The sequence below is a fragment of the Chanodichthys erythropterus genome, chromosome 13 (assembly GCF_024489055.1).
Source record: "Chanodichthys erythropterus isolate Z2021 chromosome 13, ASM2448905v1, whole genome shotgun sequence".
NCBI classification, from domain to species: Eukaryota; Metazoa; Chordata; class Actinopteri; order Cypriniformes; family Xenocyprididae; genus Chanodichthys; species Chanodichthys erythropterus.
Genome location: NC_090233.1, coordinates 26024546 through 26039882, shown reverse-complemented (window position 1 = coordinate 26039882; position 15337 = coordinate 26024546). Strand labels below are relative to the sequence as shown.

Here is a 15337-nt window from a genome sequence, read left to right as displayed (position 1 = left end):
ATATAAGGTGATTATTAGCTGGTTTTAGAATTGTGGGCTAACTATCTGATTGACCATCTACTATATTCTAATCATAGATTTATTACATTAAGTATGAACATTACCTGGTTTGTTACTGGTTCAACAAGTTCTATAGCTTTAATTCCAGTTGAGGGAAAATAAGAAAGTATTAAATTTACAAAATTTTATATATATTTATATTTTTATATATGGTATTTCTGAAACAACTGTAATATTTCCATTAAAAGTACACATTGACCATACTTTTATTTCCTCTTCTTCATAATATTGACGTTATTACGCTGACAAATAATTATAAAAAGCAATATTTCTTGAGGACTCAAGCGCGCTCTTGGAAAAGTCTATATTTGAGTGATAGCAGTGTTGGGTGCGCGGGATGTCAGGGGTGAGTGATGGTGTCGCGCGCATCTCCCGCGTGTAATCTTATTCGATCACAGCTCTCGCGCTCAGGTGGGGGACTCGTGGTTAATCCTGAAGCTCTTACTCCCACCAGCAGGGAAATCAACCACAGCAGCATGCTGCGGTCCCCCGCACAGACTCTTTTGACCGCACGTCGAGCATAATACAAAAAACTATTCTTACTACTTTTTACATTTAAAAAAAACTCACAAAAGCCATTTCCTACGTAGTCTGTTAGTACTTCTGCATTTTGCCAAGCCACCGGACCACCGAATCACCGAAGATGCCCCACCAAGAGCAAGTGATCGCTCACGGGAACCTCTGCGCCCCGGGTCCTCCAAACAACGCCGGGTACAACAGCAACCCGGGGCCCGTCATCATTCAGACAGAATCCCGCGATAAATGGAGCAAAAAAATGGATTTTCTTTTATCAGTTATTGGGTTTGCGGTAGACCTCGGTAACGTTTGGAGATTTCCATATATCTGTTATCAAAACGGCGGCGGTAAGAGTTTTTTTTTTTTTTTTTTTTTTTTTTTTACTTTTATGAACAGTTTGTATTACATTACGCAATACTAATCGGTAACAAACACTGTTAAATTGTGTCTTATTACTTTTAGAAGTGAAATTGATTTTAAGTGCAGGTGTCAGTCTTAGGCGGATGAACTGTCCACGGTGCTGAAATTATTAGTTTGTTCATTTTAAGCATTTAACAAACCTCTTAGCTACCAAATAAGCACAGAGCAAAAGTTTTCGGAACATTTTTTACATTAAACATTTTCAGCCTACTAAAATTGAAAAGCTAGGTGTGTAGAATTTAAGCTAAATCAACGTGATCAAAGTGCAGCCACAACCTTTTCATCCATTTTGAAAAAAAAAAAAAAAGATTTGAAACTCATTAAAAACGAGTAGAAATTAAATTTATTGAAAATGTTTCTATCCATCATCATCATAATATTTATTTTACAGTGTATATAATTTCAAATAATTATTTATCAAAGGGGAAAAATATACCCAATCAATGTTTTTATAAGCTAACTGAAAGAAACAATATAAGAATTGAATTCTAATATAAGAATTCTAATATATTTGTAATAATAATAATAAAAAAACTATTGATGTAACAAACCTAAAGTAGAAAGTTACTGAAATATAGGGGGAATGTTTTTGTTGTTGTTGTTGTTGTTGTTTTCATTCTCTTTCACACATGACATGGTTTCCCATGTTTCTACCAGATATCCATTCATACAGTGCATTCTGACCAGAAGTTTTTTTTCTGTTTGTATTCTCAAATGAAATAATGCTTATTATAATTCTGTTTATTTAAACTCCTGCCTCAGAACACCTGTCAAGCAGATGTCATGTGAACGTTATTCATGATTTTTAAACAGGGCAGATATTAAGATCAACAAGTGTCTGACTACAGATGTATAAACATATCTCTTCTCAAGAATCCTATTAATGATATGAATTGGAACATGCTTTATCAACTTACAGAACAACATTTAGTTAATGGAGGATTTAAGTACTTGTTTTTTAATAAACTTATTTAAAGTCTGCAAATTTTTCCTTGTTAATCTAACTTATTTTTGTGAGGGAAAAAAAAAACAGTTTGACCTGTTATAATTCTGTTCTTTAGGTGCATTTCTTATTCCTTATGTCCTGATGGCTGTATTCGGAGGGGTGCCACTTTTCTACATGGAGTTAGCTCTGGGACAGTTTCACAGAACAGGTGCCATATCCATATGGAAACATATTTGCCCTATTTTTAAAGGTAAGATTAATGTCATCTAATTCTGTCTCATAGTGTAATTTTCTGCATTAAATATTTGAAGTCTGGATTGATATAAAAAAGAAAGAAATGAAGAGAGAGATGGAAAAAGACACAAAAAAAGACTATATTAGACTGAGAGATTTCATTAACAAAACACTGACATCATTTCCCCTTCCCTGTCAGGTATTGGTTTCGCCATCTGCATCATTGCACTGTATGTGTCCTTCTACTATAACACCATCATCGCCTGGGCTCTGTTCTACTTCTACTCCTCGTTCAGCAGCACTCTGCCCTGGACCAGCTGTGATAATGAATGGAACACAGAAAACTGCACTAACTACTTTGGGAAAGATAACGTAACCTGGACAAACTATTCACGCTCACCTGCCGAGGAGTTTTACACGTAAGTGCACGTAAGTGTCTGCACTGAAAGGAGGCAAATATGGCAGACAAAGAAAGATGGAAGCAGGAGAGGAAAAGAAAATGAGGGCTAGATGTAGCAAAAAGAAATGATGGGGGTGGGCATTATAGTTGAACGTTGCAAATGTGTACTATATAGTGCTGGATAGTCAATTACTGAATACAGATTACATGATAACTACTAACTTTAGTTAGTGACAATCTATTCAATTACACATTTTAGGTAATGTAATCTGACTATATATAATTAGTGAGAATCAATAAATTATGAATAATTTAATGGCATTTTATGAATGTTAAAGAATGATGTAATCAATAAAAATGTAAAGATAGTCTGATTATGAGCAACATAATATAATCTAATTACAAGTATCTAATATTTGAAATCTGATTAAATAATCCAAAATACATACCCAGCACTGTCACCAGAGTGAATCTGAAAAGAGTTATGTAACATTATTTTCCTCATTTGGTTTAACATATCTGCTGCTCTGCAAACATAGATTTTAGCGAGTCGAGTTTAAAAGGATTGACTTAGCATAGTAAGTATATGCCCAGTTTCACAGACAAGATTTAAAGGGTTAGTTCACCCAAAAATGAAAATTACCCTATAATTTACTCACCCTCAAGCATCCTAGGTGTATATGACTTTCTTCTTTCAGTCAAACACAATCAGAGTTATGTTAAAATATATTCTGGCTTTTAATGGGAGTGAACATTAACCAAGATTTTGAAGCCCAAAAAAAGCACATGCATTCATCATAAAAGCAATCCAATACGGCTCTAGATGGATAATAAAGGCCTTCTGAAGCTAAGCAATCAGTTTTTGTAAAAAAAAAAATCCATATTTATAATTTTATAAACTAGAATCGCTTGCCTCCGAACGCTAGTCGATTCTTGTGAAAGAGTGAACTCTGACCTGACGCATGACATACTGATGAACACGGAAGCGCAGGATAGAGCAAAACAAAACACCGGTCTAAAACGAGTTTAAAAGAGAAATGTGGGAAGAGCTTGAGTTTGTTGCCCAGCTCTATTTGTTTGAAAAGCGAGAGGCGTCTACTACAAGCTTATGCTACTCCTGTGTCATACGCTGGAACTCGAATCTCTCGTGAATGCGCGGACGGATGTTACCGGAAGTTAGTGATTATAATCTATAAAGTTATAGATATGGATCTTTTTCTTAGAAAAATGCATCGCTTCGCTTCAGAAGGCCTTTATTAACCCCCTGAAGCCATATGGATTGTTTTTATGAGGATGGATGTGCTTCAAAATATCTGTTACTATGCACTCCCATTATAAAGCTTTGAAGAGCCAGAATATTTTTTAATATAACTCCGATTGTGTTTGACTGAAAGAAGAAAATCATATACACCTAGGATGGCTTGACGGTGAATAAATTGAAAATAACCCTTTAAGCCTAGTCCTAGACTAAAATGCATGTAACTTGCAACGACAAACCTTAAAATATATCAGTACCATTGTTTTGTCTCAAAATTAACACCAGTAATGGTTTCTCTAAGGCACATTTATGAAAGCTACTAAAGGCTGGTTTCATAGACAGGTATTAGATTAAGTCAGGATTAGGCCTTAATTCAATTAGGGCATTAAAGTAGCTTTTATAAATGTGCCTTAGAAAAAAACATTACTGGTGTTCATCTCGAGACAAAAAAATGGCACTGACATATTTTAAGATACATTTTGTTCTGGGACTAGGCTTAAGCCTTGTCTGTGAAACCGGAGGTAAATTAACTAAGGCCTACTCCTGGCTTAATCTAAGACCTCTCTGTGAAACTGGGCCAATATGGACTAAATTTAATCCAAAATAATTTATAAAACTATTCTATTTGGGGAGAACTGCTTTCATATTTTAAATTGTGCCAACATTTCTTTCTTACGTTTCAGAACCTTTTTTATAGTGCAGTATATATTCCTGTAAACTTGTGTACACTGAAGTATTACATGCATCTGCTTTGTAGTTCAGGTCACTGAGAGCATAATAATGAATATTTTCAGACTGCACCTTTGTAAATCCATCTTAAAACAGGAGGAATGTCTTGGCAGTTCATGAGTCATCTGGGCTTGGGAACGTGGGATACATTCGCTGGCAGCTCATGCTCTGCCTCTTCCTCATCTTCACCATTGTCTACTTCAGCCTGTGGAAAGGAGTCAAGACTTCAGGAAAGGTTACTTAGTCCTTAAAAACTAAACGAAACATGCTTTATTTTTCTGAGAAAAAAAAAAACCCAACCCATTCTAAACCCTCTCATCCTAATGTCTCTCTCAGGTAGTGTGGGTGACTGCCACCCTGCCGTACGTAGTGCTGTTGATTCTTATGATCCGTGGTGCCACTTTGCCAGGAGCGTGGAAAGGAGTGGTGTTCTACCTCAATCCCAAATGGGAAAAACTGCAGGAGACCAGCGTTAGTGCTTTTCTTTTATTGTCTCTCTTTTCCCTTTGACTGTCACTGATTTCTTGTTAAATTAGACATTCTTTACTGATCTGTTTCCCTTTTAAATCTGCTGCTGTAATCTTTTGAATGCAGTAATAAAAAAAGGACCTGAGGCATTTGGACATGAAACTCATGAATCACTAGTAGCTGAACTGACTACATAAAGAGCGTATTTCTTCATAAATTCTGAGATGATAAATGAATATTTTTATAGATATATAAATGGTCAAGGGAGGCAATATGTAAACTGCATATCCATATTTCTAGCCGTGTGATCTTTGCAGTATAAGCCCAGTACTCTTTGCAAGGTGATGCAGCGCTGCAGAGAACCGTGATGAGAAGCAAAAATAAAGCACTGGGGCTAATGAGATGCGTAATTGGTTTAGAATTTTTTTCCATCATGAAAGGCTCTCATACTCATTGACACACACGTTCATGCACACACACAAACGATTCTCTTCACACAAATCTTCAGATGTGAGCAAGCACCGCCTACTCCCTATATACTGTTATGTCAATGTCTTCACCATTTCCTAACTCATCCTAAATTTAAACTGAAATATAGGGAATTTTCAAAATTATTAGTATAAGATGATTCTAAGTTTTACTCATATACTGTTATCAACATTTCTTGTTTTTGTTTCTACAGTAGCAACACCTTATTTACAGTATCTAATGCTTTGTAGGTATGGGTAGACGCAGCTGCGCAGATCTTCTTCTCTCTTGGTCCTGGTTTTGGCGTTCTGCTTGCCCTGTCCAGCTATAATCCCTTCAACAATAACTGCTACAGGTACAGACAAAACCCTCATTTTCATTGCGTTGATCTACTGGAATTTTTTATATATTCTATTCATCAGAATTTGTAATGAGTTCTTCATGTTTGTTTTAAAGATATTAAGAATACTCCTTGTTGGAGTTAATACATGAATCATAAATGAATTTTTTGTCATTTTAACAACACACACTACTGTTCAAAATGTTATGTTTTTGAAAGACTCTAATGCTCACCTAGACTGTTTATTTGATCAAAAATACTGTTTACAAAACTGTTTATTATATTTTAAAATATCGTGTTTTTTTATTTATTTATTTATTTTTTTTAAATATATTTTAAAATGTAATTTGTTCCTGTGATGGCAAAGCTGAATTTTCAGCATCATTACTCCAGTCTTCAGTGTCTCATGATCCTTCAGAAATTATTTTAATATGCTGATTTGGTGCTCAAGAAACATTTCTTATTATTATCAATGCAAACAGTTGCACTGCTTAATATTTTGAGCAGCAAACAGTTTCTTTTTAAAAATTCTTTGATGCATAGAAAGTTCAAAAGAACAGCATTTATTTGAAATAGTAATCTTTTGTAACATTATAAATGTCTTTACTGTTACTTTTGTATCAGTTTAATGCATCCTTGCTGCATAAAGGTATTAATCTCTTCATATTGACCCCAAATGGTGGTGTATGTTGTAACTGAACAACAATGGTTAAGTGATACACTGTGGTGTATTGGTAACAAAACAGACCTGCCAATTCTGGCCAATGTGATTTCCACTCATTCTTAATTCTGATTCTATCTATAGCTGAGCCATTTATTTACATTTGGCTCTGTGTCCACTAACTGAGGAGAAATGCCATCAGAATGAACTGGGATCTGATGAATCATATGTTGAACTGAAACAAATGCCCTGCCCCATGGGTAAATTATATAAAAACAAAATTAGAACTGAGAATTATGGCCAGTTTGAAGAGATGAATGGGCAGCATAGTTGAGTCAGAGGAAATTGAATTGTGTACTACTCTAAGACTGTAGGCAGGCATATGGTCAATCTTAAGGGATCATATCTAAGGGCAAGAATATCACACAGACTTGGGCATGGGCTCTTTTAAATTGGGCGAGTAAGCAGCCACCCAGATCAACTGCATAGCAACTCCCTAGAAACCTACCACCCATGGCGAGTTTTGCATAATCAACTTTGTAAGTTACTTTTTGTTTGTGTTTTGTACAGAGATGCTATTGTAACCAGTCTGGTGAACTGCCTGACAAGTTTTGTGTCAGGATTTGTTATTTTCACTGTCCTGGGATATATGGCTGAACAGAGAAATGTAAACGTTGAGGACGTAGCCAAGGACAAAGGTGAGTTTTCCCTTTTGCTTATCTTAGTACTGTAGTTAAATTTTTTTGAGTTTTACTGTGAGTGTGCTAATTTAAACCTAATATACTGTATACTTACAGTCCTACAAATAAAGTATCACTACTTTTACTTCAAGTTTGTCTTTCGACTCCTCACCTCCTCTAGGTCCGAGTCTGCTCTTCATCACATATCCAGAAGCAATTGCAAACATGGTTGGGTCGACTTTCTTTGCCATCATCTTCTTTGTAATGATGATTACTCTTGGATTGGACAGCACTGTATGTATATACAACTATGCCTGTAAATGTGAATAAACAAACAAAAAAATATTTCTAAATATGCATGTGCAGTCAGCAAAAGTACTGTAATTTATGTGAAAAATGAATGACAGATAAAAATACCAGTGCTTACGAGGTTAAAAAAGAATAGTGTTAAAGTTTTAGGTAAAACCTACATTTTTAAGCTTTGGCTCTGTTTAAATTAAATATAGCATCAGAGCCACCTTAAGATTTGTAGTCATGACAATCAGCACACATCTTGTTTTTTGTTGCATGAGAATCAATACATAACACTGTCTTTGCTATAGATGGTTAAAAGAGACTTAAGAAAGAGAATACCAATTAAATTATGCAAATACATGCAAGAAAACGCTCAATTCAATATGCATTTAATACATTGACATCATTGCTGATGTAAGCCAGTGTGAGACTTTTAACTTGCCTATATTTCAAAAAGCAATAGAAAATGGACATCAAAGTCTGAAATGATGAAATGAATTGTAGAAAATTGTGAAGAAGTAGAATAAAAAAGAAAGAGACATTTCAATACAGTTCTGCCTTGCAAGCTGTAAACATGAATTTAAACATTTGCTCCAGTTTTCATAGGTTTTTTCTGTCTGTATGTGCTTTCCTACCTCAGTTTGGTGGGCTTGAGGCCATAATCACAGCTGTAATGGACGAGTACCCAGATGTCCTGTCCCATCGGAGAGAGCTGTTTGTTCTAGCACTGGTGGTTGTTTGCTTTCTGGGCTCTCTCAGCACCCTTACTAAAGTGAGTTTCAATGAACCTCTGGATTTTAGTTTGTCTATGTTCAATGACGTTTACCAATACAATAAGAATATTTTAGCATCTTAACACAAAATGATAATAGTAGAGTATATAATATAGAATTTTATTACATATCTTGCAGGACAGTTGGGATATAGTGTTTTCACCAAATAAATAATTGAAAATTGCTCCTTGTAATTTCCAATTGGGGTGTTTGAATCAGCACTTTATTTATTATGTAACTTTTTTTTCCTCGCAAGGGTGGTGCATATGTGGTAAAGTTACTTGAAGAATTTGGAGTTGGTTCTTCAATTATAGCTGTAGTATTTCTGGAGGCCACAGCAGTATCCTGGTTTTATGGTAAGAATTAATATTTCAAAAAACTCTCTTTCAAATAAATGCTATCAAAATATATAAAACTATGATATAAAAATGAATCATAGTTTCCACAAAAATATTAAAACATTAAGCTGGCTGTATTTACATTTTAAAATATATTAACATAGAAAACACTATTTTAAATTTGTAATAATATTTCACAACATGTATACTATATACCCAGCAAACAAAGTGTTCAAAATGTTTTAAAAATATTTTTCTTGGTTATGCGAACGTTAAGGGAACATTCTATTTTGGAAACATTATGGGAAAATTCTGTAAAAATATTCTGTGACATTTTGAAATAAGTAGTAACATTTAAAAAATGTAAGATCAACATACAACTAAAACGTTTCTGTGAAACTTTCCATAAATGATGTATAGATGTTTTTGTGCCAACATTATTATGAAGTTTGTTTCCACTACTAAACAATGTACAATGCGACAATGTATCTCGCAATTCTGACTTTTTTCCTCACAATTAGGAGTTTATATCTCACAATTCCGAGAAAAAAAGTCACAAGAATTGCGAAATGTAAACTTGCAATTGCAAGAAAAAAAGTCAGAATTGTGAGATAAAAAGTCGCAATTACTGTGGAAACAAGGTTTTATACATTATTAAAGACCAGATAACTATGGAAGAACATTCATGTTAGCTGGGTATAAACATCATGTCTAAGTGTGCATGAACAAAATTTACTATATAAATTAATTTAATTTTTTTCCAGGTATTAACAGGTTCAGCAATGATATCAAGTCAATGTTGGGATATACTCCAGGATTGTTCTGGAAAGTTTGCTGGGTAGCCATCAGCCCTGCATTTCTTGCTGTAAGTTTACACAAAGATGTTCTGATTTATCATCCCATACAGTATGTGTGAAGTGTCACTGCTGGTTAGAGTGTGACGACCGGTGAAATGTTAAAGTCATCTTTCATGCGCTCAAAACTATTTAAGCACCCACAACCTCCTTTCCACCCTTATTACCTTTATAATCTCATTCACTCACCTGTCCACACGGTCACAATTCCCAGTCTGCAAATGTCAAACTGCATGCACTCTTATAGCCTAATATTCCTCAGATACTTCTGCATGCATTATAGCTAATCCCAACAGGCCTGAGCTGGCACACATGCCTGACATTTCCACAATCATAATTTTCCTGTTCTACTTTTTTCATTCTTTAAAAAACATGATAAATGGCTGCCTGTCTCATCTCCTGAGACAGTGTTTGGGACATTATTTGAAATGCTGGAGAGAAGACATTTGTCACTGTTCCTTCAAGACACAAAGGCCACCACACTAAAATTTTCCAGTCTCCATAGACCCCATAGGGATGTGTAAGGTCTACAGGATAATATGGACCTTTTGAATATAAAATAATCCGATCAGAGCCTCAATTTAAGCATGTTCTCAAACATATCAATCCACATGAACTCACAAAGACTGCAGTGACCTACAGAGTATCCTAATCTGAATTCATTGTTAAAGACTCTCAAAATTATGGGATATTTTGAAGAAATTTTCAATGTTTTAAATTTTTTTCGTCATCAAATGACACACTGTTTTAAACAGGATCTATTATGCAAAATTCACTTTTGAACACAGATGTGTGTCCACAGTGTGTGTAAACAACTAGCCTATAATGGTAAAAGTCCACTTTTTTTTCTTTTTTTTTTTTAATAATCCCAATAAATCATAAACAGTCTCTCCAAACGCAGGGTTTCAGTTTTCCCCCTACTCTTACGTAAGCCCCGCCCATGACTGGTGATGATCTGCCCTATTTGTATACCACCCTGAGTGAGCCACATCAGTCCGCTGTTTCCTCGCTATAGCAGCTGGAGATATACAATGTCTTCGTCAAAAAAAAAAAAAAAAACATTACAAATGTTCTGTTATTTGATGTACGAACATCAGAGTCTCCATTGACTCCAGGCCTCTGAGCCGAGTATGTGGTCTCTGCGGAACAAAACTGGGCGTTTCTGTATTTGTGGGTGTTTATAAACTGGTGGGTGTTTATATATCATGCAATGAAAATTATCCCCTTCACCCGACCCGACCTGACCCCACCCCTAAACCCTACTCACACTCTGACGTGGGCAAATCGGGTAACGCTGTCAAAAACGCACCTCTGTTTATGGCCTCGCCCATCAATCATTAATGTCCTGCAGAGATCTGTACTTGTCTGAGCCACTGAGGACACCATGGTTGAATTTCTTTTTAAGAAGAAAATGTGCCAAAGAAAGTCGGTAAATTGGTGAAGCAAATCGTTTTACACCGGACTCCTTCACTAACAAGGGTCTGGATTTGTACAAAAGATGGTAACATGCTAGTCGATGAGTTGAATCAACTTAACTCCACAACAACTACATACATTTATCCACTAACCCAAAGACTATAGAATAACACAAGATGCGTCACTCATATTGTTTTGAATGGGAGAAAGTGCAATGCGGAATTATGGGGGAATAAGTCCCGCCTTCTAAATAAAAGTTATTGTGTCATAGAGTGCCCCAGGGATGACGCGTTTTTGTAGGCCAACCTGGAAGTTAGCGGTGCACGTGTTCCCTTGACTGAAAGCCTATGCATTTTTCCCATAGACTTTTGGAAAATCGCAGAAAATAAGCTCTGTGTTTAACAAGAGTTATGACACTTACACGTTTTGTCTATCAAGATAATCTTTACAAGTTAACACAACATTTATAGATTTTGAAGCCTAAATAAAGTAGTCAGATATAAAAAGCTAACAGTAGGCTATAAACAGACTACAGCACACCATGGTCGTGGATCAACATTGTCACCACCAAGCGTCCTCAAACTTTCTTTAGAAAACAACTCTATTTAAAAACATGCTTACTGATTATGATCTGTGCTGTTATGAATACTTATCCACTTTTAATGAGAAATGCTGTCCAAATTTCCTGTTTGTCATGATGATGTCTAAAGTCCCCGCCAAAGGAAGTAGTCCCTTTTAGCACTTTGTTAGCAACCGCCAATTTTAAGACAGTTTAAAAAGTTTAAAAAATCACAAGTGGGTTATAACTGGTGTGTTTTATGTCATATATCAAAACGTGAAATACGTGAATACTGTGCGTATTGCCACCTAGTGGTCTCTTCTTTCCTACTTGCGCATGCGCTGTGCACGCACACCGTCCGCGCGGTCTCAAAATTTGAGCCCCGGGTATACTTCAGCAGTCTTCGTGCATACTTCGTGCACCGTCCGCAATTTTACATAATTTACGTCATGCGGAGGGCTCACGGCCAGCCGCACACCCTGTCCGCGCGCAGCCCAAATTTTGAGACCATGCGGACGGTGCGCATGCCACAGCGCATGCGCAAGCAGGAAAGAAGAGTCCACTAGGTGGCAATACGCACAGTACTGAGCACAATGTGCAGTCGTCGAAGAAGAGTGTGTAAAGAACGATTCAAAAATAAGACGAGTAAACTCAAAAGCATGCCTTCTCCATCGTCTTTGATTCCTGTTCTCTTGGTATATCTCCTGAACTATGTTGCAATGGTGGCTGCACTATTTTTCTTCTCCGATCCTGCCAAGCGAATGTCCGGTTGTCTGGTAATAGTATAGAAAAAAACTGTACTGCGTATGTGTCGAACTCTGTCATCCGCGTGCATTCTTGGTTTAGTATACTTTGACGTGACTCGTCCGGACGCGGAAAGTGAAGTATACCCGGGGCTTTGGGCTGTGTGCAGACGTGGTGTGCGGCCAGCCGGAAAATACGTCATGCGGACGGTGCACAAATGCGGACGGCTGAAGTATACCCGGGGCTTTAGAAGCTCTGGTTTCTACAGAAACAGTCAGACGCGCCCCTCCAAAATGAGGCACAAGAGACGCACATTTGGGACTGCGCATGCGCATTAGCTTGATCCAGCCTGAAAAATACAGTTTTTGGTTATGATTCAAGCATTTAGAAACATAATTTATGAGACAGTTGTTGTCAGATTTCAAATATGAAATTTAATCGAAAGCTTGGAAAACAGCTTTGGAGAATTTCCCATTCAAAGAGATAGGAGCTGCACTTGCATGCCCGAGAGGCGTTTCAAAGATGGCCGCCAAGTCTTAAAGGGACTTTAACTAACCTTTCAAAAACGTCCAGTTGCATTCTAAAAGTTGTAACTTCTTCCTAAGTCTCTCCATCAGTGTCTGACTCTGGTTCGAACATGTAAGGCTCAACAGCGCTACTGACAATTTATGACATTTTGGCTGCGTGAGATTCTCCAGTTTTGTTGTTGTTGAGTAACCAAACAAAGCACAAGCTTTCGAAAGGGGGCCGGGAGCAGCAGCTCATTTGCATTTAATAGGGACACACACAAAAACAGTGTGTTTTTGCTCACACCCAAATAGGGAGATGGTCCTCATTGCAGAACACAAGATCCAGGGGGCGAGGTTGGATCCAGATCCAAGTCCTTCCACTTTACATGAGAAGCGTATCGCTGCAGCCTGCGGTGGACATCCAACCCGGCCCACATCCAAGTTTGACGTCAGAAGCAAAGCCAATGCCGCCCTGCAGCCAATTCTTAAGATATTATTGGTCATGTCAATCACAGTTCTGATTGCCTACACCAAACACTGATCCCTAAACCTATCCGTCTCCGCCCCCTGGATCTGGTGTACTGCAGTGAGGAGCTACTGCAAATATGACAAGCTATAATAAACGATCTGTGATGTAGTGATATAGTAAATGATGATGCTGAAACTTCACAGACACATTCTGGGGACACCAGAGACTTATATTACGTCTTGTGAAAAGCGGCATAATAGATCCCCTTTAATATTGTTTGTATGTACAAAATGCTACAGTCTTTTCTTCTCTGTTGTGACATATATGAGTGAAACGGCTTCTCAAACAAGAGAAAATGTAGGGTGGGACTTGATTTTGTCCATCAGGGAAGTAATTGGATGGATGTGGTTTGCTATTGCTGTGATGTCATGTGAGTGACAGGTTATCCCATCCTCGCACCAGTAAACAGAGGATAAGAGATTTCGCTGCAAAAGGGAGGGGAAGTTATTTTGGTTAAAGATAATGAGAGCACGTAAAGTTTTTAAACGATAAATCACTTATAATGAATACTGCAATATAAATATAAATTTCCCCCCAAAAATTAGAATTTGATTTCATGGGGACTTAAAGTCACTAAATATTTTTTCCCCCTGTTCATTTCTTCAGTACATTATTATCAGCTCACTGTTGAACCCTCAACCCCTCACGCTATTCGACTACAAGTTCCCAGACTGGAGCATCACGGTTGGTTTTGTCATTGGAGCTTCCTCCTTCATATGGATCCCCATATACATGGTGTACAAGCTTGTGTGGACCCCAGGCTCTCTTAAACAGGTGAGACATGCATGTGAGTCATTAGAGCTACTCCACTTGGTAGATTCCCCCTTGAAAATAATCCTTATAGATCTCAGGAGGAGTCTACTAAATTATAAAAATGCGTACAGTTCACACATTGTTTTCAATCCGATTTCAGCGCCTTGCTGTATGTCTGCGACCGGAGAGAACACTGCCAGATATCCACGCTGACAGTATGGGGTTAAGTCCGGTACCATAGACCACTGAGAGAAAAACACAACGTGCATAAAAAGGCCACAAATAGTGGGTTACATGTATCCACAGCAAACTAAGAGTTTATTATAAGGGTAAAGAGCAACTTTGGCATAGTTTCAGGGATTTGTCCATTTGAAATTACCAATCAAGAATGATCTATTTGAAAGTGATGTACAATTAGATTTTATATATATATATATATAAAAAAATGAAAACTTAAGTTAAAGTCCCTTATTTAACATGCTGTGCAATTTACAAATGATTGATGCTCTTTTTTTTTAATTTAAGGTGTACGTATAAAATGAAGAGTTCAGTGGTATTTTTTACATTGTAAGTCATATATACATTCCAGGTCACAGAACGCTTTTTGACATACATGCAAGTGAGATTACCTCATTGTGAGAAATTAAGCCAATGAGAAAATGAGAACAGAGAACTTGATACACATTTCTCGCTCATTTTTTATTATTATTATTTTTTAAATAACTATCGTCAAGATTTAATCATTATGGTGTTTTCTGCCTTAACTCTGCCTAAATATTGTAGCTACTTTGTCAAAACTTTGTTAAACCTGTATTGATATTGTGCCTCACCAAGAAATGGGAAAAATTACAAAAATAAGGGTTTCTTCTGTTCCTCAATTGGAACTAACACTATATGACTGTTTGAAATGTTCATTCTCTAACAGAACTTGAGCCCAAATCCTAGCTATGTGTAATGTGTTCATTTTCTTCCCACATTTTTTCCAAATAAAGAACTGAGGATGTTACTGAACTCTGGATGGGACCAAATACTAAATTGCTATGAATGTCTTATTATGGATAGTTGAAAATGTGGTTCTTATATTATGTCTGCGCTGTAGGTTGTGGCAGAGAGTTTTGCTTGTATATATGTCTGAAAAAAATGAATAAAGGTGTACTGAATATTCGTATCTATCCATCCAGTACTATGGATTTGTATGTGATTCCCACCTTCGTTCTCTTAGTGTGAACAGCCTTGCACTGTTGCGCCTTAATTAACATGTTGATTTGCATTGAGCTGCAGTATCCAGCATCTGTAAACACACAAGGGGTAAGAGAACACTATTGTGTCAGGCATTTAAATGAGATGTTTTATTAAAGACTAGATCTTCAATCGCCACCAATCGCAGC

The 15337-nt window shown here is 36.8% G+C and overlaps 1 protein-coding gene across 1 annotated transcript; it reads left to right on the top strand.

The window, feature by feature from the left end:
* The first annotated feature begins 556 nt into the window (after positions 1-556).
* slc6a4b (solute carrier family 6 member 4b) lies at positions 557-14266 on the top strand. Its single transcript, XM_067406067.1, has 13 exons — positions 557-923; positions 2058-2192; positions 2376-2595; positions 4660-4798; positions 4900-5034; positions 5751-5854; positions 7071-7198; positions 7362-7474; positions 8115-8246; positions 8504-8603; positions 9350-9450; positions 13803-13970; positions 14110-14266. The coding sequence occupies exons 1-13, from the start codon at positions 704-706 to the stop codon at positions 14188-14190; spliced, it is 1776 nt and encodes a 591-aa protein (XP_067262168.1). The 5' UTR covers positions 557-703; the 3' UTR covers positions 14191-14266.
* Positions 14267-15337: the final 1071 nt, after the last annotated feature.

Bases quoted from the DNA above. Each gene is read 5' to 3' on its own strand.
- slc6a4b (XM_067406067.1), top strand. From the start codon at position 704: ATGCCCCACCAAGAGCAAGTGATCGCTCACGGGAACCTCTGCGCCCCG. The intron at 2,193-2,375 runs GTAAGATTAATG...CTTCCCTGTCAG, and splicing joins TATTTGCCCTATTTTTAAAG to GTATTGGTTTCGCCATCTGC. The intron at 5,855-7,070 runs GTACAGACAAAA...TGTTTTGTACAG, and splicing joins TTCAACAATAACTGCTACAG to AGATGCTATTGTAACCAGTC.